This window comes from Ammodytes marinus, assembly GCF_949987685.1.
Source record: "Ammodytes marinus genome assembly, chromosome: 20".
NCBI lineage: Eukaryota > Metazoa > Chordata > Actinopteri > Uranoscopiformes > Ammodytidae > Ammodytes > Ammodytes marinus.
In genome coordinates this window covers 10,139,827-10,165,644 of record NC_137224.1, presented here as the reverse complement: position 1 = coordinate 10,165,644, position 25,818 = coordinate 10,139,827, and the positions used below count along the sequence as shown (strand labels likewise).

Below are 25,818 nucleotides of genomic sequence, written 5' to 3'. Positions count from 1 at the left end.
AATTAGTCTGATTAATGGAAGAAATCTACCTAAGAAACACAATTTAGAGCCTGAGACGTCTAAAGTGAAGTTAATGCAATTGCATTTTAACAGCAATACGTGAAAAACATTGTTTCATTATTAGCTTATCGCTTTAAAACATATACAATATATTTGATAATGTAATAATAGTATGTCATATTCAGGTCCATCTGAATGGTGCGTTTTTATTATTTTAATGAATATTGTAAATATAAGTGATTTGATATATAACAAGAACATATTTTTGGTATTTAAATGACAATAAATAAAGAATTCAGTCTTATCAGCCTGGGTCTGAGTTTGACCTGTTGGTAGAAATCCCTGTGTAGATAAATATGGATAAACTCAATGTTCATCACTGTGTGAGGTAGTGGCAGATTATGCATTCTGAATATATTATTGAGAATCCGAATATCTGTTGTTTCTGACCTTCCAATGCTAAAACTCTAATGATATTTTTGTATAAATGTTTACAACTTGCAAATAGGACTTCCTATTGACTTGAATTACTAATAGCATTTTTATCCGTGTTCGGTGGAGAATTAAAAATTTTTATAAGGTATAATTATTATCAATTTAAACCAATCTTTTGTTAGAAATAAAGCAAACTGGCTGGGAACACAGTTTGGCCCCTCGTCAAGGGTTCCTGTCGAATATAAAGACACAAATAGATTGAGCACATTTTTACTGCACAATTAATTACAGCAAAATCTAGTAAATGTACCTGTTGATCCCACAGACCAGGTAATGTTGAGGTTGAAGTTGTTGGAAGCATTAATGGACATGTCCAAGTTCTTGTTAGCCTTTAGAGAATGGAGAATATCAAAGACATGAGCGCATTTATGTAGTTAAATATTTAAAAAAAAGGACATATCACACAAAAAAAGACACAAGAGTCTCATCATAATTAAATACCTGCTCAGGTGAGGCCATAAAGTTGATGGCAGTGTAGTGATTATCATCTTCTTGGATGAGACTGAAGGTGAACTGGTAGTCGATCAGGAGATTGTCTGTTTTAAATAATCAGGAAGGAATGGTCTCAAACACGTTTCTATCATTCAACAATAATGGCACATAAGGAGGAAAAAACACAAAATCTAAACCGTCAGCTGTGGCTAACACTACAAGGGACAACTACAGCACAGCAGTATACATGTATATTATATGCTGTGTTATAGTTGCATATTGTATGTATGTACTGTATGTATGTACTGTATGTATGTATGTATGTATGTATGTATGTATGTATGTATGTATGTATGTATGTATGTATGTATGTATGTATGTATGTATGTATGTATGTATGTATGTATGTATGTATGTATGTATGTATGTATGTATGTAACAACATTGCTATTGCCATTGATCTATTGCTTGGAAAATACATTTCCAAGCAATAGACTGACAATTGGACACATTTGAGATCAGAAATGTTATCAAATCTAATGACTGCAATCAGGGAGCTCAATTTTCTCATCAAGCGGAGAAAATACCTGATCCTGACAGCAAGCTCTAAAAACTCCCCTGCAGCTATTAATTAAGAATCAAATTATTATTAATAGTGGTTACATATTCATCCAGGACACACTATTATGAGTGCTTACAGGAGTCAAATACTGAGTAGAAAGTATGAATATACACATTATGTCGATTGGCAATCAAATTTGTACAATTTTTCGGATTGGGAGTACTGGAGCAGTAAATGTTTAAAATGTTTCCAGAAGGAGCATTTTATAGCATAGAAAATGCTCAGACAATAGAAGTGAGCTTGAAACTGCCAGCTAGAGTGAGAAGACAGCGAAGACAAGACACACATTGTGAAGTGGCTGGATGACGTCACAATGAGCGCCGCATGCTAATCCATGCTCAATGGCCTTTTAAGACAGTCAGGGGTGTCGTGTTTACAATACTGTGTAACAGAGCTCAAGGAATATGTCCCAGTGGTGTGCTGAGGTTAAAGCATGCTCCGGGCTTTTAGTCCCCTATCTTCGCCTTATTGAGCCGGCTGTCAGACTGTGGCATTTTTTTTTAAAGGACAAAACATTGGCAAAGGCTGTGTTGTCAGTAGCAGAGTGTTGAAAGAGAGATACAGTTCATACTGCAGTGGCGTGAAGGACGTTGCATCATGCAAATAAAGCCACAAAGCACAAACACCAACATTTAGAGTAAACACACAGGACCACAGTGGTGTCAACTTCTCACAATGCCACTTTTTTGCTGTTGCAAAACTCACCTTGATATATTTTCCTTGCGCTTCACACCCAATTCAAACTAACATTTAGTCAACTTCTTCTAAATGAATTAATAAAGAGGTGGGCGATTGAGCGCGTGAGTAGCCAAGTGGAGACTCTCTTGACTCCTCCGTCTCCTTGATTAGCTCAATCACTCACTCCTTCTGATGCACTTGACATTTTCACGACAAGTCATTCTGTCACAGAACAAGCGCTAAAACACTCCATCTGCCCAGAGCCGAAGAGTGGGAGTGGAGAAGTCGAGAGAGAGAGAGAGAGAGAGAGAGAGAGAGAGAGAGAGAGAGAGAGAGAGATAAATAGTGTCTGTCTGTCTGTCTGTGTTTGTGTGAGTGCATATGAGCAGTTTCTTCCAGCGAGAAGCTGTCCAGTGGCGAATTACTCACAGTAACAGGTTCCTCTGAGTGGATTGCCAAGGTAACGGTTTTCTGAGTCACATCTGCAGTGGACAAAAAAAAAACAAGAGAGGAGAGAACAAGATGAAGAAGAGGAGTGTGCTAGCAGATTGAAAGCCAACAGAAGAAGGCCTCTTATCTGGAGCGCTGTGTATGCCAAGTGCCAGCGCATTAGCTCCTGCTGTTGGCGCCTCATCAAGTCACTTACTTCTGACAACGTGGAAATAATCTGATAGTTCAGCGGAAGTTAATTAGATTTTTAGACTTTTTTTTTTTTACTTTTGTTTATCAAAGTGAACACGCTGACAGGGACCAAACTTTGACACGGCACCTGATCAGACCATAGAGGGTTGCAATCTAGAAATCCCGCAAACAACGCAATTTATGTAGACGAATTCTTACGTGATTATTCGATAATCCTGAGATGTGAAAGCCAAAATCAAGAATAACCAGCAATCAAGGTGAATCCCCTTTTTAATAAGGAATGGTTCGGATATGGCCGTTTGCTCATTCTAGTGTCAGAGATACACAGTGAGTGGAGAGGAGGGGTGAAAAGTTCACTACAGACCTGAGAGAAGCCGTGGTGGAGCTTATCTTTGTTCCACACTCGTCTCTATTAACTCACAGCTTTAGGATTCAGATTCGATCAATACAGATCACAGTGAACCTCTTCAAAACACTCGCGGCACATCACTCGATTGTCTTTTGATTGACACAATGATCGTCTCATTACTTTTGATTGTCCCCTCGATGCAGAGCATTGTTTTACATAGAAATAGGAATTTTGGACAGGAATAAAGCTGTTCTGGAATGGATTTTAGTAGCTGAAAAGAAATCTCAACCTTGAAATAGGTTAAACAAAATATACATTTGAGATGCAATTTTGCAGAAGAACACACATTAATCAAGAATGTGAATGTGCCTCAAATCCTATGAAGAGGAGTATAATTGACTAAAATATCGAATTTAAAGAAATGCTTTAATAACGCCACACAGCTTGCATTTTCATTGAGTTGCTAATCCATATGACGCCCAAGATGTTTACAAAAATCCTATTGAAGACTACATTTGATCGATGATTCTAGGTCAATTCTGACAGCCGTTTGCGCCGGCATTAACCAAAGCTCACAGACAGCGAATGTGTGATCAACATAAATATGTATACAGGAGGCTAACAACAGGAAGAAAATATGCAGTCCACTCTGTAGTTCTTTGAGTACCATTATATATGACTTTCTCTTGCTTAAAAGGTACAGTACATCAATACAATGTATCCTTGCATTTTTAATTATGCTCTTCAGCTTGTTACAGAGCTATGCCTTTGTAGAAAACACAAAACTACTTCTAACACATTCAAAAACTGTTATACATAAAGCTTGAGGTAATAAAAGGACACTCATGGTCTTCATGAAGATAGAAATTTAGAGTTGGACAGAGAACTAATCAACTGTAACTAAATAAAAACATTTTCCACAAGACAGAAGCTGCAAATGTACTTGGTAAACTGAACCATTCAATTCCATCGAATTTCAAATCCAAATGAAAATAAATCTGTAATTACCCGGGCTAAACCCATGGTTTGTGTTTTGTTGCGAGTGTGAAATGACTTTTAAGCCCAGAGCCAATGAATCTTTAGCTCCAGCTAATGAGGGTCCTAACCCAAGGCTTAACATGGTGTGAAAGCTAGACAATTACTAAGTTCCATTTGCCTCCAATCAATTGCTGTTAGCAGACAAACTATCTAATTTTTTTAAAGCCTTGAACGAAGACACTTTCCTCAAAAAGTAACACTAGCTGAAGATGCACAACGGAAAACTGTGAAACATATGGTTCACTACTGCACATACTGTATTCTTGATTCTATTGTGTATGAAATCCACGGGTGATGATGACGTCTCTAGACTGTAGAGTTGCATTGTACCATTCCTGAAGTGAACTGCTTTCACTCCAGACGTAAGGTCATGCAGTTTGCTGAAACCACTGTGGTTGAAGGATACACAATATTTTTCACACAACACAGATACCGTGGCATCAGCCAAAGGAGTCTGACTTTTAAATGAAGTGCTGCGGGGCAAAATAATTTGTTAACTTCCACAGAGTGCCATCGACTGTTCTGAAGGGGTGTGTGCATGAGTGCGTTTTATCAGGCTCATGGCTTTCCAAAGGCCTGTAATAAGGAGGAACATATGGCAGTGTTTAATGGATTGGTGTTCTTTATCTTCCCCCTAATGCATCTCTCTCCCCGCTCTGTCTCTCAATCTCTATCTGTCTACAATTCAATCCCAACCACTATGTCATCACTCTGCCGTATGGCCATCAAGAACACACGGGGAGCTGGATCTAGCACTGCACTGATAATAATAAAGAGTAAATGACAAGGCAAATTTGTACATATCCATTATCACATTGATATTGATTCACAGTTGTTTTATCTTGCGGGCATCCAATTAAACTCGTCGACATGTGAGGATCGGAGGCGGTGTCGGGGAGTCAGAGAGGAGGGCGAGCGAAAGAGGGGAGAGGAGCGAACCTGCTGAGGAGGAGGTGGCTGTTACATGGAATGACCCTGCTCTCCTCTAAAAATTAAAGCCACATCTGTTGTTTTGTAGCATTTTGGCTTTTGTGAGACGGACGGTGTCACCGAAGACAGCACTACACAACAACAACGAAAAATGTCATTCAGATGTGTGGGTGGAGGTTACCAGTCTGACGTATTCCAACACTTTAAAGCCTCTCAAAACCTGTTCAAAAATAGTAAAAAAAAGTCAATAAATGAGATCAAAGTTGGGTTTTTTAATAAGCTTTTACAAAAATCTTATTAACAATAAATGTTCAGAAATATTATGAAACTAAACTTTAAAATACAGGTTTTTTTACTGCCTATACAGTTTAATGTGTGGGCGTGGCTGTATCAAATGCTCTCCATGACAACAGTATTTGTTTATATAGAGTGTTGTACTTGCAGACAACAGCCCTCAATTGGTTCAAAATACTTAAGAGCACAGCCCGCCTCATCTTAACTGAATTTCTGTACATTTTATCAAACTTAAATGACAATATCTTTACGCCTAACTCCTTTCATATGCTTACAACCATGCAACGAACTCCCCTAATAGCATAGTAAGAAGGATTTTGTGGATTTAGGTTTAAAGGGGCTTTAAAACATCACTAGGGAGTAAAGTCACTTTTTTTATTTATTCAAACAAGCTCATATTTTAGCTATGGTTTTATTCTAAAAACAGACTTATGATGTTTACATATTGATAATGTCCATATATCTCTCATCCCGTCATGTCAAATGTCACTAAGATCTGTTTTACTGAAGCGTTTGATGACTCCAACACACACACCCTCGAAAAGGTGCATGCTGACCTGTTCAAGGGGAATTGTGACTCTATACCAAAGCAGCAAATCCTGAAGGACAAACATCAGTGCTGAGTGACTTAATGTGGGCAGGACACTGAGCTGGGGAGGAGCCAGCTCCGCCGCTGTCACTTTTACTATTAAACAGGAAAGGACAGGGTAGGATGCTCTTTTACCACGGTACAAAGCACGCAGGACAAATGCCGCTACGGGCTTTTTGAACCTTACAGAACATCGCTCCTGGGGCGTTTCGGCTGCCTGGCATTTGCAGATGGCAAGAAGGGGGGGGGGGGGGAAATCACACACCCACACGCTCATGGTGAAGTGTATAATGCAACCCCTCTCTACGCTGTATCTTAATTTAATCTACACCTGCATGTGTGCGTGCTGTGCACACATCTGAACTTCAGGCAATCCTCCACCGCTGTATCTTAATTTGATCTACACTTGAACCTTTGTCAGTGCTTGCTCCCACACTGTGATTTAAACGGGCAAAATAAAGACACACACACACACACACACACACACACACACACGGAGGAAAATCTGCTACAAACCTACACAATGTCCTTCACACGTATGCGGGCTGGAGCAGGCACACACATGTACACTCTTCTGGGAGCAACCTCCATCACAATAAAGAATCCTGAATAATGTATGCATCCAAATGAGCACTATAATAAGACATTTTCCTTCCCTCACAGCGCCTGTTTTGACTCATCACTGTACCGCAGCAGAGACCTCATCAATTGTTTTCAAAAAACAATTCTATTCCGCACTGATGCACCATTCACTTCATTACTGCGGCTATTATTCGGAGGTCCTAATGGCATCGGCGGTCGCGGTGCATGCATGTGTGAAAGCGGGCACGCGTGTACTCTTGTGTACATCGCTGCAAAAGACAGAGTATCCTTGTGTAGAGGTCTTTGTTTAAGGGTCACTGCTGGGAGATGGCGCGGGTGAGTGGCTGACAGGGGGTTGGGGGAGACACTGATTACATGTAATGAGATACCAGAAATGACATTAGGAAAAAGGGAACAGCAAACAGCACCCTAAATGTTAGTCAATATGTACACAGACTAATGAGATTACAACTGAAAACAAAACTGATTACTCGATTAGTCTAAAATGCGTCTTGATTGTTAAGATAAAAGTCACAGCTGAAATTGAAGTTATTGATAATGCTGACAGGAATCTAATGTACTGTCTATAAATGGGACTGAATTAACAACATATTCTGGTGGTTTATGTTGCTGGCTAAATTTTAAGCTCATAATCAGTAATGGCGCTGCAGGAACCTTCCAATACTTGGCTTCAGAGCTGTACAGGCAAACCCTCCCTAGAAATGGATGATGATGATGATGATGATTATTGGCCTGCTGGTGCCCGGCCTGTTCCGATACCCCACTTTGGTTTTTGTGGGGCAGAAACTGGGGCCGTTTGAGTTAACTCTACTATACCAGTTTTAATCTGAATTTTACTGCACTGCATTCCATCTGCTAGCACATATTAAAGTCATTGGTTTACTGTCAACAGAGATCCCCTCGCTCACTTTCACTTGCTTTCATCACATGTTCTCTCACATAGTGATTTCTTTCCTAAACTCAAGAGTTGAAGGAAACTCTGGGTTTTCCGATTCACAAGTAGATGCCAAGCTAGTAAAAGTAGCCTACATGTAAAAACATACTCCAAAATCATGATCAAGAGGAAGCAAATCATTTAAATCCATTTAAATATGGAATGAAGTGTGTGACTGTGAACTGAACGAGTAGCGACGACAGATCCTGAACACAAAGTGTGTGTGTGTGTGTGTGTGTGTGTTAGTGCGTGCGTGCGTGTGTACTCATGTTTGAAACTGACCCCTTCATAACTCTTAATGCATTAGGCGTATTAAAAATCTCAGTGTCCATTCTGCTTACGACTGGGAAAGCGAGACAGCTAAGTGGAGATGGTCCTCCTACGCCACGGGAACCCACAGAGTCAGCAGAAAGTAGTGGCGGGGGAGGAGTTTCTGGCCATGTGAATGCAAACTGATGCTTCTCTTTTTTTTTTTTTTTTTTTTTTTTTTTTTAAACACACACACCGCCCCAATGATTACAGCAGTCCAAGCCCTCCACATGAGAAGGGGCTGCTCTAAGTGATCAGAAATCAATGCTCATAGCCGTATCATTAATCACTCTACTGGTCTTTTGCAATTATTTGATTTTGCACATCTGCTCGGCCGGTTACGTTTTTCCATATAAACTTTGACCTCACAGTCTATGAATCCCATTACATAATGAAGGGGGGTTACTGAACGCCGTCACTCAAAATCAAATTAAGTCAATTTCCATTCAATGTGTATGTACTTATTTTTTACGGTCTTTCTGAGTCATCAATCACAGCACTTTGGGACCAAAGAAATGAATTGCTCTAACATGACGGATGGAATAAAACAAGACAACTGCATTTAAATGATCCCCTTGGTTATACAATAAAACTAATTCAATAATTTTAATATATTTGAATTGTTTTGTAAAAGTTACCATTTAGTTATGATGAAAAAAAATATTAAAAAAAAAAGTCCTCTGGTTTAAATCCATTCATTCAAAGTGATGATAACTGATCCGGTGACAAACAGTCCACAGTCTCACTTGTGATTGACCTTACCTTAAGTGAGTTCATATCAGTTAGTGCATTCACAGTGTTGCTCTCATTTGACCTCAAATGTTTCATATCTGAACCTTTGGAAACAAGCTGTAGACATGACACTGAACTGACCATAACCTAATGTGGGTACTTATAAAAATCTACACTTCTAAATGTGAACCATTTGAAACTACAAGGCAGCAAGGTATTTTTCATGGTCATAAGGGTGTGTGTGTGTGTGTGTGTGTGTGTGTGTGTGTGTGTGTGTGTGTGTGTGTATTTGGGTTGGCGTACTCACAGTTGGCACTGGTCTCCTTTGATCCCCTTGGTTGTGCAGAAGCACTTGCCAGTTAACACCTGGCAAACACTGGCATGTCCGTTACACTTACAGGCTGGAAGAAGCAACAAAACACAGATGGAAAATGGGGGAGGAGGGAATATTTAATCTCATTTAATTTAACAAAGCTGGAATAGTAGATAAAGTGCAGGTTTGTTTTGTATTTGCATCAAACATGTGAATGTTCAGTTAGGGATTTCTGATGTCACTTTAAACCTTTTAGTTCATGATCTCCTGAGGGCACTAAAACGCCTACAACTCTATACAACCTGTGCCCTAACAGCTGTTTTTCACACTTTTAAGCACTGGGCTAAACGTCCCCCCCTTGCACCAGTGTTTGTGCTAAACTAAGGCTACCAGCAGTGTCTCTTCTGCTGTACTGAACATGCAGAGATGAAATGTATATAGATCCAACTACGATGGTAAACAAATGCATTTCCCTAGATAGGACGCCACGATACCCGCTAGGCGTGCGTGCGTGCGTGCGTGCGTGCGTGTGTGTGTGTGTGTGAGAGTGTGTAAAACAAACGGTGCAGCAATAGATGTGTGAAAGATAAGTGAATTGGCCCAACCTGTTCCTTACAGTTCGCTAAGCTTTCAAACACTGAGAGGGGGTATTAAAGAAGGGTCAGTGGACACAGTTTCCTGCCTGATGTTAAACTACCTTCTTAGCACATTGCCCAAGATGGCACATGAATATTTCAGGTGACAAGACTGCTTTCAACTGGGTGTCTTAGCACTTTCTCCTGCACTGCTTGTTATTTACAGCTGGTGATATTTAATTCAGTCACCCTGGATATGAGTGTTTGTCTAATGCCAACTGTGCGGGAAGTTACATATGCAACGGATCGCCTACTTTCACATTAAAAGTGTGCCTCGTTTTGCATGTAGCAATGGCACAGTATGATTGTTTAGTCTTTTGGTCCTCGGGCTTCAAAAGAATAAGAAGATAATGCCTTTGCAATGCAGATGCAGCCCACCTGTGTAGTTTCACTTTACAGGTTACAGCTATAAGCTGTGCATTAACAGATGGTATCTGAGACCATAAAGCTCCTATAGGTGTGTATGGGCCTGAAAGTACATAGGTGTGTGAGCGTGTGTGCGTGTGTGTGTGTGTGTGTGTGTGTGTGTCTCTACCAATTCAAACAATAGTCTCCATGTAATTTCTCAGGAATGCTATTCAAGGGACAACGTGCAAAAAACATCTGCTCTAACACTCACTCTTATGTCAGAGAAAGCAGTTCATCTTGACATTTTACTGTCATTAGTGAGAGTGCTTTTTCTACTGAATTGCCACAGCAAAAAATAAAACCTACAGAGTCTAGGCTGGACCTGTGTTTTGCCATCAGTTGTTTTTTTTTCTCTTAACACCTTATGAAACCAGCATATGGAGTAACATTAACATCAATCAAACAGGACAGCGAAAACTGTCACCAATTCTCATCAACACACACTAGTGCCATCTGTTGGTTAAGATGCTGTATTACAGCATGTTATCACACAACATACTAATTAGAAATCAATGAGTAGAGTGTATATCCCTCCAAAAGTTTAATCATCATTTACACACAGCAGGTAAAGTCCAAATAAGGAAATACAGAATGTCATTTATATTCGATTTGTTTAAGCTGGATGTGGATCTGCCATTTACTGTAAAGTAATGTGAAAATCAAAAACAGCAACATCCATTAGGATTCTTATGTATGCAGAATAATTCATTTCATAGGTCCATTGCGGCACCTACCCTGGCATTTGCCACCATTGGTCGGGTCTCCATGGTAACCAGGCATGCAGGTCTGGCAGTGGGGACCGGTGGTGAGGTTACGGCACTGTTCGCACACGCTGCCGTTCACACAGGTGCTGTGGCCGTTGCACTGACATGCTGCGGGAGCAATGAAGAAAGGTTATAGATTAATGCAGGGCGCGAGAACATTTACAAATCATTGTATAAGTGACTATGACATTATACACATTTGAAAAACCCACAGAAACTGCATCTTTATTATGGGACACGGGGCCAGAGAGCAAGTTAACACAATGAGGAACTAACGTATCATTTTAATTGTATTGATTTAGGACAAGAAGACTGCTAACATGCTTGCGTCACAGTCTCCATCTGTCTGCAAGTCACGTCGGAGCCTGTTTAATGGAGTTGTTTTTATTAGTTGGTGTTGGTGTCCAGCACATTTTCACAGAACATTTTTTGATTCTCCTCCCTGTTAATAATAAACAGCTAGGATTCGACACCAGCACAACAAAACGTACACTTAAAAACAGCATTAGGACTGCATCAAATAAGGAATAACAGACCCATTAGAGCTGATAGTTGCTTCTGCCCACCATGTCAAATTAATTATTATTTAGTCAGACATGCTTTTGAAAATATCCGTCTGTAACTTTGAACAAGCTCCATTCTGTGTCTTCTTAGTAAAAAAATAAATAATTAGACATTTTTTGAAAACAGCAAGCATTTATTTTACCCTAGACTAACACGGAACTTAATTTAGGCTGATTTTTGATTGAAGGCAGCATTGTTTAAATTAATTCCACCTTTGAGGTCAGTTTTACCATTCCACCTCTACAACTGTAAATATGCCTGAGTAGTCGCTGTAATTCCGTGTTTTGTAAATGCACTTATAAAATGCATTCCTACCCTGGTCACTGCTTCTTGCATATTTGAAAGTTTATTTTTCTACAGCTCACATGACGCTGTGCGACGACATATACTGTAACATCAAGCGTTTCATTACATAAAATGGTTGACATTCTACTGTATCAGTGAGTATATTATAGATATCGTCTTACGTGACGTGGTCGAATGAACTGGGGGCTTGATGACAACATTAAATGGTATACAAGCATAAGGTTGCATGGAGTCAGCTGGGAGGGATTAGTTGCATGGGCGAGGCTGTAACAGGAATCCTGGATAAGAACATCTTTTTAAACTTAAGATCGATAGCGAATAAGAGGCTTCTTAAGATGATACACTTACGACATATTATCTGTAATTTCAGTAAGACGGCACACAGGAAGTGGATGGCTTACCGGGGCAGTGGATGAAGGTCCACTCGTAGCCCTTGTCTTTAGGGCAGCTGGCCGGCTCCAGGCTCATGTCCTGGGACGGGCCCTGCTGGCTCTGCTGCTGCTGCTTGGCGGGCCTCTTCATGGGCCCCCGGTAGGATCCCTCCATGCACAGGCCCTTCCCTGTGCTGCTGGGATCCCCACACCAACCACACTCGGGCTGCTCCAGGCATTGGGAACACGTCCGCAGGCCTGAACAGTTCTGGGCTGAAGCAGAAGGAGAAGAAGGATGAGACAATTGTGATACATGTATCATATATGGCGAGTTTGCATTACCGTTACATTCATTTGCTGCTACGTTTGAAAGGTGATTTTAATCTCAAAGCCTGCCTGTTTTATTTATTTATTTTATTTGTTTATTTTTACAAGGACAGTTTTCAATTTAAAAGGATTTGAACCACAGTTAGCAAGAAGCTAATTTGAAATTGTAGTCCCTGGGCAGGCAGATATACAAAATATATTGTATACATTACAGCAATATTTCACAATCACTGTAAAGCTACAGTATATATTATAAATCAATGCATATGTCAATGAAAACACAAACATAAATAGCATTGTTCAATGTTCATTATCGGACAACACAATATTATCCCAGTTTTTCCCTACATCAGCTCCAGCAATCACTGAGGCTAGCACGTTTTGTTCAGACTTCAGCCAAGACTGGAGGTTAGTGTTCACCCTAACTGCTTTGTTTATATTGCTTTTATTAACCACATTGGTCCATGTCTTTTCATTTTAACGTTTATTTACCAGGGTAGTCACCTTGAAACAAACAGGGGCATGCCAAACGTAAGCAACTGAGAAGCACTCAAAACAAGGCCCAATGTTGCAGCTAACAAAGACCTTTAGGGTGTTCCTTTTAAGGGTTTCATTTTGAAGGATCCTAGTCTTTATAACAGACATCTAGTGGGCTGTCAGGGCAATAGATTTGATAGCAGATAAGGAATGAGTGTAGTAGAGCATATATCAGCTGATGATTACGAGGGGAACAGGGCCATAGAATGAGACAGAAAACGTTGTGTAATCAAAGCAGGTTCCAAGAAAAGTTTGTGGTCCATCAAAGTTCAATGGAAGGCTTAAATGTGACATGTGAAGTGGCACCTCGCACTTAACCCAGAAACCCAAGGGACCGATGCAGTTCTGTCAGTTGGGGGGGCGAACTTTCAGCCCACTAAATTACTTTACAAGTTTTAAACGTCAATGCTTGCGAGACAGACACTCGGGGCGTGAGATGCCACTGGTGTTTCAGGGAGACAAACATTGAGTGCTTTTACCTCAGTTTATGTCAAACAAATCCTCAGCTATTCTCCTAATGGATGTGAAACCATGACAACGCAAGGGCAATCAGCACAAAGTAAGGCCATTTAAGTTTGTTTCGACGACAGGACGTAAGTGGCGGATTTCTCTGGGAACATGACGTCCTGAGAAAAGCAACAGCTGGCTTAGGGCTCTCGTCTCGCTACAACACATGTTGACGCACAAAAATCTGCAGAAAAAACACATATCTGCACGTTTTGTGTGTATTTTTTGACAGAAAAATCGATGTGTCTGAACATGAACCACTTTATCTGATGCCTGGAGCTGGGACATAAATTGCATGGCGATTAAGGCTGGGGGTCTTTACGGTAAATCAAGTCTGACTTCATACAGTGTTAATGGCTTTCACCAGACGAGCAAATATAACCTGCATACCTGGGTTCAAATCCTCTCGACTGCACTGTCCTTTTACCATTTCCCTTGATGCGATTTAAAATGTAAAGGTTTAAAAAAAAAAAAAAAAAGATTAACTGCAATATCCAATCACAAATCAAAAATTACATAATTACAAGGTGAAATTTGAGGTCAAACTCCACAAGATCAGATTTTTTTCAGATCAGTTGACTGTACATCCAGTTTGCTGTTAATAGTCTCCTGTGGTTACATTTATTTAATCTGTGTCTGCTGCAGGCTGTTTCACTGCTTACACAGTGTCCTCGTCGGATCTCACAGAGACAGTGAAGGTTATTGATCAAAATGGAGACTTTGCGACTTCAATATCTGAGAGCAATGTGAGAGAGCAGATCAACTAATAAAAAGGGGCTCGCCTAATTTGAACAGCTGCCTGTAGAACAGGGTTGCAAGTAATGACCATTCTATTATCATTTATTTCTCTGGAGTAATCCATAAATACTCTTTTTATTATAGAACATGAAGTACATTGTGGTGTATAGTGTGGCCGATTCTTTAAAACAATTTGTTTATCAAATTAAGAACCAAGAAAAAAGAGAGCATGACATTCAATTTTTTTTTATTTTTATCTGCCTGAACTAAAGGCACTCTTACGGACCGATCATCAGACAGACAGTTTTGTTCATGGCATAGATGTGTTGTCGATGTGTTTGGAAATATATGGCTACACTGAGGGTGAATAAGTAAGACATGTGGAAATCACAAGTACTTCTGTTGAAGGCAATACATATGGAGCTCTTCCCCACAGCAAAGCAACAAACAACCATTAGGAAACTCACAAGAAACAATCATCCGTCGCAACATATCAGCAAATGTATCTACTGAGAGCAACAAATACAACAGAGTCTGACCTTTGAAAGTCCCCCTGAAGGCAAAGAGACTGCAAAGTATTTTATCCTTGGTTTTTGTTTTTAAGTGCATTTATGCGGTGCACTCAGTGAAAAAAAGGGCATGCCTGGAAAGGAGTAAAGTAGGTGATATAATTCAATACTCCAGTGCTGATTGAAACGTTGAGAGTGGATGTGAAGGAGAAAAGTCAGACGGAAAACAAACAGAACAGAGAGGAAAACACACACACACATACACAGAATTTATAGGACACCCTTCTCCGTCCTTCACGCCAAGAGGGACAAATTCCTCAAGACAAATATCCGAGGTGTACAGAAACTTCTCCGGGTTTACCTGATACCAGCTGACACAAATGAGTTTTAAGACTGTACCCTTCAGCTCCCTAAATGTTGTTTCTCACTAAACTGATCTGAGATGTTTTTCATCATCCGCCACAATCAGGGGAATAACTCATTCATCACGCAGCGCAACAGTATGGACCTATACGGCTACTTTAACCTTCAGGTGAAGGAAGCTCTCAGATGTCTTTTTCTTATGGACTTTATTTTCTTTCTGTACATGACGATACATAAGAATAACAAAAAGGGAGCTATTATTATTTTTCTCATCCCTATAAGTGATTTTAAGTAATAGTATGTTTTTCACAAAACACTGCAGGATATTCCATAAAATGGCTACACATTGTAAATGATGAAATAGCTTTATCATCTTTGGTGCGTTGAGTGCATCCAGTTATTTTCCACCATATTTGTTAGTGTTAGTAGTTGCAGTAGTAGTAATAGTGTTTCTCGGTAGTGAGTATTTAGTAAATACTCAGGTGGCCTATTTCACAGCAAGTTGTTGATAACATTTATTTAAAAAGGTAAGGCCTTTTACTCTGTTCATTTCAGATAGTTCAGCTTCAGGCGATTCTGTTCTAAAATCCCTGCTCGAAAAAAAGATTTACATTACCGTACTTGCCGCCGTTGCCATTATGCTCTCCTCATTCACAGAGTGGAGTTATTTGTGGGCATCTCTGAAACTGTTCATTGATAGGGGACAATCTTTAAACCACTTAGGGCCAGCAAACAGTAAAGAGTGCATCTGAATCGGTGCAACGGGGAAATCTAACAGTTGAGCCGACTATACGCAAGAGTAATTGTCCATTATAAGGGAAAAAAAGCTGCTTCCACGGCCAATCACAGGAAACTAATACCATTTTCCGCTCTGACACAAACACCTTCCACTTTAAGCAGTTTTTTCTCCCTTAACCTCTTTTCTCTCAGTGATGAATATTGATTGCTTACAGAAGCAAATCTGAGGGAAAGCGTATTGCCGGAATCTGAGGGTAAAGCCTCGTCGAGATTAAGACTCACCCACACAATCTCCAGTCTGCCACTCCAGACACTGGCCATAGGGAAAGGAGATGACGTAGGCGGTGGAGTCCACACAGCGCTGGGCACTGCCGCACCACATGCACTCCATGGCCTGGCTGGTGCAGTTGACACAGTTGGTGTGTAGCGAGCAAGGCTTCTTACAGGACAGACGGCTGCTCTGATTGGGGTTTCCTGGACAGCAAGGGGAAGGAAGATAAAATAATTAAAATCACACTATAATTCCTTTGCCATGTTAAAATATGCCAAACTGATACAGGGTAACCCCAGGGATATCCCAAGGTACATTTAAGACTTTTGAATACCTTTTTAATTCCACAAAAAATTAAATTTAACACCAACATCACCAACATCCCGCCCTAATAGCAAAAGTAGAAAGGACATAATGGAAATTCTAGCACCTTTTAAGGCACTTTTAACATGAATATTTTTTATAAACTCACAGTAATATACTCACATTGATATACTGTAACATTAGTATGTCTATACTCTTAATAACACAATCTAAAAGGTGCTTATTTGTCACATAATGAGCCCTCTTCAAGTATTTAAAAGGGCAATCAAATAATGATTGACCTTTGTAAAGGGAATTCAATTATTTTGAGGTCTTATTTTGAGAATATTCAATCCAATTCTTTTTTAATGCTTTTAACACCCTGCGGTTACCCTGTGATAACATATTCATGCAGTATGTGCGTGGGTCTCCCACCGGTAGCTTTTTCACAGATGAGGCCGTGTGCAGTGGCGGTGCATGGATTGGCCCTGAGGCCGGACACCTGAGGCTCCTCCAGGTAGGCACAGAAACCAGAGTCGCTTGGCTCTCCGGGCAGCCAGCGCAGGCTGCCATTGGTGAAGGGAGACATGTCCTCCCAGCCCCAGTAGGACACGTTGATTTTCCTCAAGCCCACCCAGGGAGACAGACGCTGTGGAGACAAGGCAGAGGGCTTACAATGGCCTGAAAAGCCATCGGGTGCACAAATGTGAAATGAAGTGTTACAACTCTGCCTCCCTTACTGCTCCATCGCGCTATTTAAGAAACAAGTGGTTATTGCAATTACACCTGGCCGGCAAACCAAGAATGCCATTAAAAGCCTACAGGGAATCATTTCACAGATATGATGACACATTTGCTTTTCAGGATTCAACTTCTTACGAAATGTGAAAATGACAGAAAGTGGATTGTCAAGGCTATGTAAGGAACAACGGGAGAGTTTCAACCGAGAAGACTGACAACAAATGGTGGCCTCATGAATACAGCATGCATGACCAAACTTAAAATCATCAGTAGGTTCCAGACCTTATAGTATGTAGCTATGGTAAGATGAGAAAGTGAGTGTTTGCCCACAAGTGCATTTCATCATTTCCAAGTGATGAGGAATTATGATCTTCTTGTTAGGACTATGAATAACTTACCCATGTATTTTACGAGTTCGATTTTAAGAAATGTTCTGAACTGTATTGCCAAGCAGACTGGACAGTCACAGTGGCAGCATGGCAGGGTCTAAACCAGGGGTGTCCAAACTACGGCCCGCGGGCCAACTGCGGCCCGCTTTTTATTGGCCCGCGGCCAATTTAAAAAATATAATGTAATATGGCCCTTTGAAAAAAAATTAAAAAAAATAATTTATTTTTTTATTTTTTTGCATTTCTTAGTTAACCCACTAGTCCAGGGGTGTCAAAACTGATTGATTGGCCCGTGGCACATTTAAAAAATATAATGTAATATGGTCCTTTGAATTTTTAAATAATTTAAATGCACTCATTATATTACAGAGACATATGTCCCATAAAAGAAAAAGAGCACCAAGCCCATCCCAGAGGACCCTGCATAATATTTAATTTTAAATTAATATTATTATGGAAAATCCATGTATCCTTCTCCAATAGCTTCTAATTTATCTAACACAGTGTCTCCATTTTTTTCATACAAAATTCTTCAGCTTAAGCCTCTTAATTTCCCTCTCAAAGTGCACCAGATTCATGCATTTCACTTTAAAAACATCTCCCGGGGGGGGGGGGGGGGGGGCACACCCCCGGACCCCCCTTGGAGGGGCGGGATCTCGGCTGGCTACTATTTTCACCCAGCTGGACATTGGACGCAAAAGCAGAAAACACTGGGTGTATCAATGGCATTTAACAAGAGGGGGAATGTATCTGTTTAATGTGCAAGTAAAGTGTTTCCGTGAAGAAGGATTACAATTTACGAAGACACTATGGCCCTCATTTATCAATCTTGCGTAGACCAGAAAAATGGGTGTACGTACATTTCCACGCAAATCTCGGCATTTATCAATATGGACGTGAGCGTAGGATACGCTCAAATCCCACGCCAGCTCTCAGCTCGTGTACGCAATTTTGTAAACAGCATGGACTCGCAGTGCAGGCTGTGCCGGGTAGCCAATGACTTTGTTGGACAATTATAAGAAGATAATACAAATGCAGTGTTTGCTCAGACCGAAATAAAGATATTAATCACTTAAAATTGTGCAGCTTATGGTGCGCAACTGAGTAGGAGCACTGATTCAATAGTGCACACACCGGCCACTTAGGAGCGCTGCATGGGACTGCGTAAGGGCAGTTATCTCCGTCTGGAGCTGCTGGGGGGACACTGAGGCACGGGGGCTGCATTCATTCAAAATGTTAGCCACAGTATTAAATATGTAGTAGGCCTACACTGCTCTTTATGATAAAAAATACACGGCACAACATTCAGCTTAACATTTTATTTATTTGACGCACTTTTTAGATTTTAGTTCCTCTTTTAATGTGTTATTGATCGCTTAAGCGAGCGATTTATTTCCACCGTTAACCGGCACGTTTTTCCGACCTGCTGGTGGAGCAGGACTGTGGGCGCTCTCGCAGCTGATCGTTGCCGGGTCGGCTTGTGCAGCTGACCGCCGGGCTGACCACCATGCTGTCATACAGTAAAACGCAAAATGTGTTATTTTTAGTTTTTACAACCCTTTTGAGTAGTGCTATCTAAAAGGGCCAATACATTCTAATCATTCAAATCTCTGCAGACCTGTATTTATTTCATGGGGACCATTACCGGACAGTTGGTGCGTCTGTTTCTCCTCTACCACCTAGGCTATATTATGCCCGCACCCTCAGTTGGTTGCATTTCAGAACAGCAATACGCTTTTTTTAGTGGCGATGTTTGAGTCAGACCACTTTTTCCTATGTAAAGAAATGGCGACATATAATTGTATATGCTGTTTTATAGCATTTGAGCGATAGTAGCCTACTGATGTAAACCTAAAATGCAAAATCCTCAGCTGGAGATCGTTTTGTCAACACCAACGCTGTTGACTGCAGCAGTTATTTCCTTCCTAACTGCTGCCTTCTGTTGTTCTTTGATGCCGCTTGTAATGCTCCGAAATGAAACTCTTTTTTTTCTACTTTTGCTGTTATTCTGCCAATTTCTACTTCAGATAAATTCCTCTTCTGTGCCGTAATTCGCATATCCATGTCGTAAAACCTCTGGGCGAGGCCTCTAAACTGAGAAAATATAGGGGCGTGGTACGATCGTTTTCAGCCGCCGCATTTATCAATAATGGCCTGGCGTACGCTGAGATTGGCGAGATACAACTGTTTGATAAATACCACGCGACACCTGGCGTAGGGAGGTATTTGTGCCAGAATCTGCACCAGTTTCCACGCAAAATTGATAAATGAGGGCCTATGAAACTAAACATCAGAGCAGCTACGTGTCCTGATAAATGCGTAATTTTTGCAAAGTGGCCCGGCCCTGAGTAGATTTTTCTGTATGTGGCCCTCAGTGAAAAAAGTTTTGACACCCCTGGTCTAAACATTTGAACTTGAGGAAGGTTTGAATGTACATTTTGAATCTGCATTACAGGGTTTCCTTTAATGTCTTGATATATGTTTTGCCCTTTAGGTATGGATTAGAAATACGTCAAATATGTGTTGTATAAAAGCGAAGGAAATTTGAAGTAACAGTAAAAACAACAAACAAACCAGACTCCAGAGATAGTGTCTCTTAAACTGTAAGTGCTTATGGTCGTTCCTACAGACAGTGAGTCATGTGGCCATGGTTTCTCATATAAAAGCAGAAAGAACAAAAGGATGACTGTGGTCCAAGGGATAATGTAATTCAAACAAGGACAAACAAAACGAAAGAAAAGAAAAGTGTGATTGTCATAGTCTGTTTTGTCATCATCTCGGAAATCTAAAGCCTGGCATTGCCGTCATCTTGAAATACAGTTAGTGGCACTGCTGGGAGGAAAACAATTTGATGAAAAGTGGTTGAGAGACACAAATTACACAAAGGGAGGTCGGCAATCAGAACAAAAAACAGAGCAGTAAAACTGATCAGGAGAAAAATAATCTAAGAACAAAACTCTATCTGGAGATAACAGATACTTCTAAACTTTTGTGAGATCCAGCAACTTGTTTTTAAGATTTTTTTTTTTAAGTTTTTGTTTTTTTGGCATTTTCAAGATGTATGAGATAGTACCGAATTGAAATGAGACAGAGAGAGAGGGGGTAAGACCTGCAGTAAAGGTCCACGGTTCAGATTTGAACCCGCGACCACTGCAACGAAGCACGGAGCCAATTAAGGTACACGCTCTATCCACTATGCCACCGCAGCACCCAGGGACTTCTGTTTTTGATTTGATTTTCATACTGGCGTTCACCTTGTCTTGCAGCTGCAGCTTATTTAGCTCCTCGAGCACAAAGTCCACTTGCTTGGAGGTGGTGAGCGAGGCGATGTTCCCGTTGAGGTTCTTGCAGTAGTGTTGGGCGTTGTCGTAACTCTCGAGGCTGGAGTTGATCCTCAGGCAGGCCTCGTCCACCTGGCTCCACCCCTCGCTGCACTGCTGGGCTGAAGATGGACCAATGTGAGCAAAACAAAGATATGTTGGATGTTTAGGAATAAAATAGCTTATTCTTCTCAAAAACTAATTTTTCCTTTTTTCCTTATTTGTTAGACTATTTTTTTTTTTTATTAAATCAGAAAAGTGGGTGTTACTATTTTGTTGACAAAAGGTGTCTACTCAACAAAAGAAACAATAAAAAAAACACTAACTAGCCGGAAAGTTATAGAAGGAGCTGAAACTCCCTATAAAGCTCCATTAAAGCCAAGGGGAGCTGCAGATTTGTCTAGGAACTAGGAGCAACCCCTTTCACGTTGTCACAATGTCTTGACATGATCAGTACATTCATTGTATAAAAACATATATTGAAGCTGCTATACATCAGAACATTAGTTCAATTCTGCTCATCACTATACTCAAAAACTAAAAATTAACAATGCTATGAGCAGCAGATTGCAGTAAGTCTGCCTTCTTCGAAAACCACAGGGGACTAAAGAGTGTGTGTGTGTGTGTGTGTGTGTGCGCGTCACACATTTTTTCAGAAATGTAATCAGCATCAATTTGCCTCAGCGATATTAGAGTAATTTCTGGAGACCAAAGAGCCTGTTAAAAACTGCTTCTCTTAAAAATGGCAGGGGGTGTATGTGTGCATGTGTGTAAGTGCATGAGGACACATTCATGCATTGTATGTGTGTGAATCGTGCTGAGAGTCTTTTACAGGCATCTGAAACACACACACACACACACACACACACACACACAAGAGCGCAATCATATGATTTGTAGTTCCCACTGCTGCAACCAGCCCTTTGGCAACAGGACTTTACAAACTGAAAATTATAGACAAAATGACAGCACCAATTCTCTACAGTAGATTTCACCACAGTCAAAGTGCGTGTGTTCATGTGTTTGTATACGTCTATCTCACCAGGCAAAGCGTGGCACTCTGACTGATTCTGGTCCCACTGACAGTTGAGATTCAGCGAGCAGCTTTTGCAGTTGGCAAGCTTGCTGCACACCTGCTCGTTCCGCACCGGACACTCTGTGAAGTTCTTCACGTTCTACAGCGAGAGGAGAGAATATAGAAAAGACAGGAGGACGGTTAAGAGGAACTTTAAATGGAACGTGTTGAACTGTTGAGAAAAACTCATGGAGAGAAACTATTATTAATGTTCTTTTATGTTGTTAAGGATCCCCTTGAAAACATGGCTTCATCTCTAGGGATTATTCCCAATAAAAAAATGTGAATGAATTAAATACCGGTATGTCCCACATCTAAACCTAGTCCTGTTTGTACAATGATGCAATTGACTATAAAATGCAACATTTAGACAGTGGGACAACCGTATGTACCTATTAATATTAATTGTATTTATTTGATCAGTGATGGCACTCTTATACGCCCAGATTCAAAATCTCCAGAAAAAGTATGCGTGCAGTTTGTGTTTTATGGGTGCTTCTGTGAAAGTGAGTGTGTCACGGAGCTGAACGCATCAACCGAAAGCGCTCTGACGCCCCCTGTTGGCTCACTCACAGAGGTACAGTTGCTGGAGGCAGAGATGCACTTCTTGTCATCACACCACTGGCACCCGTTGGTATTGGCTGTACAGCTGGCACAGTCGGAGAACCGGTAGCACCGCTCGTCCACTGTGACTAAAAAGATAGATAGAGAGAGGGTCAAAAGAGTGCAGATATGTACTGTATATGTGTGCATATGGTCCTCAAATCATGCATTTTCTGGAATTAATAATGTGCATTGCACATAAAAGTATTTTTAAAGCTCCCATATACTGTATATATATGTGTATATATGTGTATATATATGGGAGCTATACCCAAATCCATAAAATCCTTCTACCTGTTTAATTTGGCAAGTTATTTGCATGTTGGTAAGTATCTAAAAACAGTAGCTTTGTATTTATCAATCCCAATTAAAGATATTGTCATTTAAGTTTGATAAACTTTAAAGAAATTCGGTTTAGACGGGGCAGGCTATGCTCTGGTTCTTATTCATTCAACCTTTATTTATACTTGAGAGATCATTGAGGGGTGACCCTCAATTCCAATGATGTTGAGGCATTATTATGACACAATAAGTATTTTGAAACTATCATAGTAGTTCCCTGCCAGAGCGTTCTATAAAAACAATGGCTGTTGCCATGCAGACGGTTTGTTTCAGCCATGCCCACACAGTCCTGTCAAAACGGTCTGGACAGTAAAACGGCTGTTTTTCTAACATTCTAATATTTATGAACATTTATTTTCTAAATGTTTTTATGAAAGCTTATCGAATCACTCAACTTTGATGGCACATATTGATTTGTATTATTTAACATCAGGTTTCCAGAGGCTTTAGGTATATTCACAAGTAGATGAAAATAGGCAATGAGGAAGGAAAACAGATACTTTGAATCTTTCAGTTTGTGGATAAATTGTGAAAAGGCTGGATTATACAAAGCATGCAAAGTGGACCACCAGCTCTGATGAGTATGCGGAGTGGTTTTGATGTCTTTCTTACTAGCTCTAGGGGGGCAGAATGGGGCAGGAGTGAGGCTTTCATTGGCCATGCTGGGCTCCCAGGGGTGACAGCGGCCTCTGGTCCAGATGCATCGGACCCCTGGACCGGCCTTCACACAGCTCTCCTCTGCAGAGAAGGCCTGGCAGCTGGGAGGATGGTAGACCAGCACGTCATTGAGCAGCACGCCAGAGAAGCCCCCAAACAAGTACATGGACCTGGCCAAAGAAAACAGGGGAAACGCATAAGGAAGACAATACCGATCAACTCAACGCTCTTATGGTAGTTGATAACCTAATACAATTCTTTAGGAAGTGAAAAATCACTCAACAGCAAATTGTCATAATGACTGAAAGGCAGTAAATGGAAAGTGATGTTGTGCCAAGCTGCTACAAAATAAATGTCCGGAAAGTTTTGCAAGCTTTTTGACTGCATTAACTGCTTGAATAATCATAATTGTTTGTTTTTTTTCAAAATTCCACTTCAAATATTGGGTGTTTATTCAAACCAAAAAAATATATTAGATTGTTGTAATGGTGAAAAAACTACAACATTGCAAATACCAAAGGTTGTCCAATATGTTTTGAGTGCTTTTTCCATTAGAGATACTCACCCATTGCTGACCACAGCAGAGTGACCAAAGCGATTGACATCTCTGTGCAGGTCTGGTTTAGGCAGGAGTGTCCACTCATCACAAGCTGAGGAAGACATGAGACCGTATGTAAGAGCATTTTTGGTTTGTCCGTGTGCTCCAAAGGTAGTAAACCTGACTTTTAACATTTAAAGCAGTGATAGAAATAGGATGACATAAGGATGAGAGGATGTTTAACCAATGTTATTCAAGTTGCTAGTAAAACCACTGGAGGGGTTATCATTCAAATTGATGTGATGGCAAGAATAACAAGAGTCTTACCGACGTCATAGGCAAGGAAGTCAGCAGAGAAACACTTGGCCCCGTTGCTGAGTGACGTGTCGTTGTGTGTGTTGCCACCAAAGAAGAGCAGCGTGCCACTGAGGAGCACGGCAGAGTGCAAGTACCTCGGAGAGCCGCTCTCCCTCAGAATGAACCTAGAGCACAAGCATGGCAAGCGTGTCACCAGACAAAGTTTAAGATTTTAGGGAACATGTAGCACGCAGTCAGTGTCATATGCGCAGACTTGGAATAAATAATGAATAAAGAAAAGCAGCCTTGTGAGTGTGCATGTGTTGATATACCATGTCCGGGTGTTGACGTTGTAGCGGTAGAGGTCATCTACAAGGCCGTACTTGTTGGCAGGCAGTGCCTTGTAGCCTCCGTGAACGTACACATTGTCACTGGCGATGTCATACGTGCTGCTGTGGCCGTAACCTCCCTGGGGAACGGCTCCTTTGGTCTCGGGTACCGACCACATGTTGGAACCTGACGAGAACACGTGCAGAAAAATAATTTCATACAGAGGAAAATATCTTACCAACGCACTTTATAAATGATGATTAGCTATCATTCGAACTCAATTTAACTGCTGTGGCTTCTAAAATTGAAATCAGTGTAATGAATACATTATCAAAACAAAAGGTAGAGTCAATACATATTATGAATCTTATATTATTCTCTTTTTACATGTTATTTGCATTCATATTCTTGAAAAGAATTGAGCCATGTTTAATTAAAAAGAAATTCCAAGCGGTGAGACCTTTTCCTATAATACACCATGCTGATAGAGAGCTGGTAAAATGAGAAACAAAACCGTTTTAAAATATACAGTATATTGTTTTGATTTGGGTTCCTCTAGCAGGTGACTCACGCAGGTTGTACTCCTGAACATTGCTGACGTAGCTGTAGATGGGAGAGTAGCCAAAGATGACCAGCATAATGGCCTCTCCCTCTTCTAGCAGGACGCAGTGGGCCGAGTGACCCTCCACAGCGTAGATCTGAGCCTGAGCCGGCGGGCCCACCACAGGGTTTGTCCTCTGCCACGTCCGGCTGGGTATGTTGAACACCCACAGCTCGTCAGTCACGTTCCCCCAGCCGGCCTCCAGTTTCCCACCAAACATATAAATGTCATCCTGGAAAAAAAGGAGAGGGGGACATTTTGGGGACAATGAATGTATTTAAAAATGGTGTGTAAACTTCATCCCTTTGAAAGCGTCAGTTTCTGTTTTATTCGTGGAACTAATTGGTTTTTAACAGCGCTAGCAGTTGTTTTTATTTTTTATAAATTCCCTCCGTACTCAGGGAGGATGTGGCGAGTGCATGTGTGTGTGTGTGTGTGTGTGTGTGTGTGTGTCTGTGTTTTTACCTGGTAGGCAGCGATTGAGTGTCCGTATCTTGGCACGGGGCCACTGTTGATGGGGACTGTGTTCCAGATTCCGCTTTCCAGGTTGTAGCTGCAGGGTAAAACAACAGAACATGCATGTGAAAAAATGCATTTGATATTGCTGACAGAATACAAAAAGAA

The 25,818-nt window shown here is 40.8% G+C and overlaps 1 protein-coding gene across 1 annotated transcript in view; it reads right to left on the bottom strand.

Moving 5' to 3' along the window:
* Positions 1-25,818, bottom strand: part of atrnl1b (attractin-like 1b) — a 65,736-nt gene that overhangs the window by 31,070 nt on the left and 8,848 nt on the right. Inside the window, exons 7-23 of the mRNA XM_080049170.1 lie at positions 25,660-25,747; positions 25,165-25,426; positions 24,596-24,779; positions 24,294-24,448; positions 23,994-24,078; positions 23,384-23,598; positions 22,400-22,518; positions 21,794-21,926; positions 20,686-20,873; positions 16,737-16,950; positions 16,010-16,201; positions 12,039-12,281; positions 10,738-10,875; positions 8,955-9,048; positions 2,657-2,709; positions 937-1,031; positions 746-824 (exon numbers count right to left, since the gene is read on the bottom strand). Of these exons, the coding sequence (XP_079905296.1) occupies positions 746-824; positions 937-1,031; positions 2,657-2,709; positions 8,955-9,048; positions 10,738-10,875; positions 12,039-12,281; positions 16,010-16,201; positions 16,737-16,950; positions 20,686-20,873; positions 21,794-21,926; positions 22,400-22,518; positions 23,384-23,598; positions 23,994-24,078; positions 24,294-24,448; positions 24,596-24,779; positions 25,165-25,426; positions 25,660-25,747 (2,537 nt within the window). The remainder of the gene's footprint in view (positions 1-745; positions 825-936; positions 1,032-2,656; positions 2,710-8,954; positions 9,049-10,737; positions 10,876-12,038; positions 12,282-16,009; positions 16,202-16,736; positions 16,951-20,685; positions 20,874-21,793; positions 21,927-22,399; positions 22,519-23,383; positions 23,599-23,993; positions 24,079-24,293; positions 24,449-24,595; positions 24,780-25,164; positions 25,427-25,659; positions 25,748-25,818) is intronic.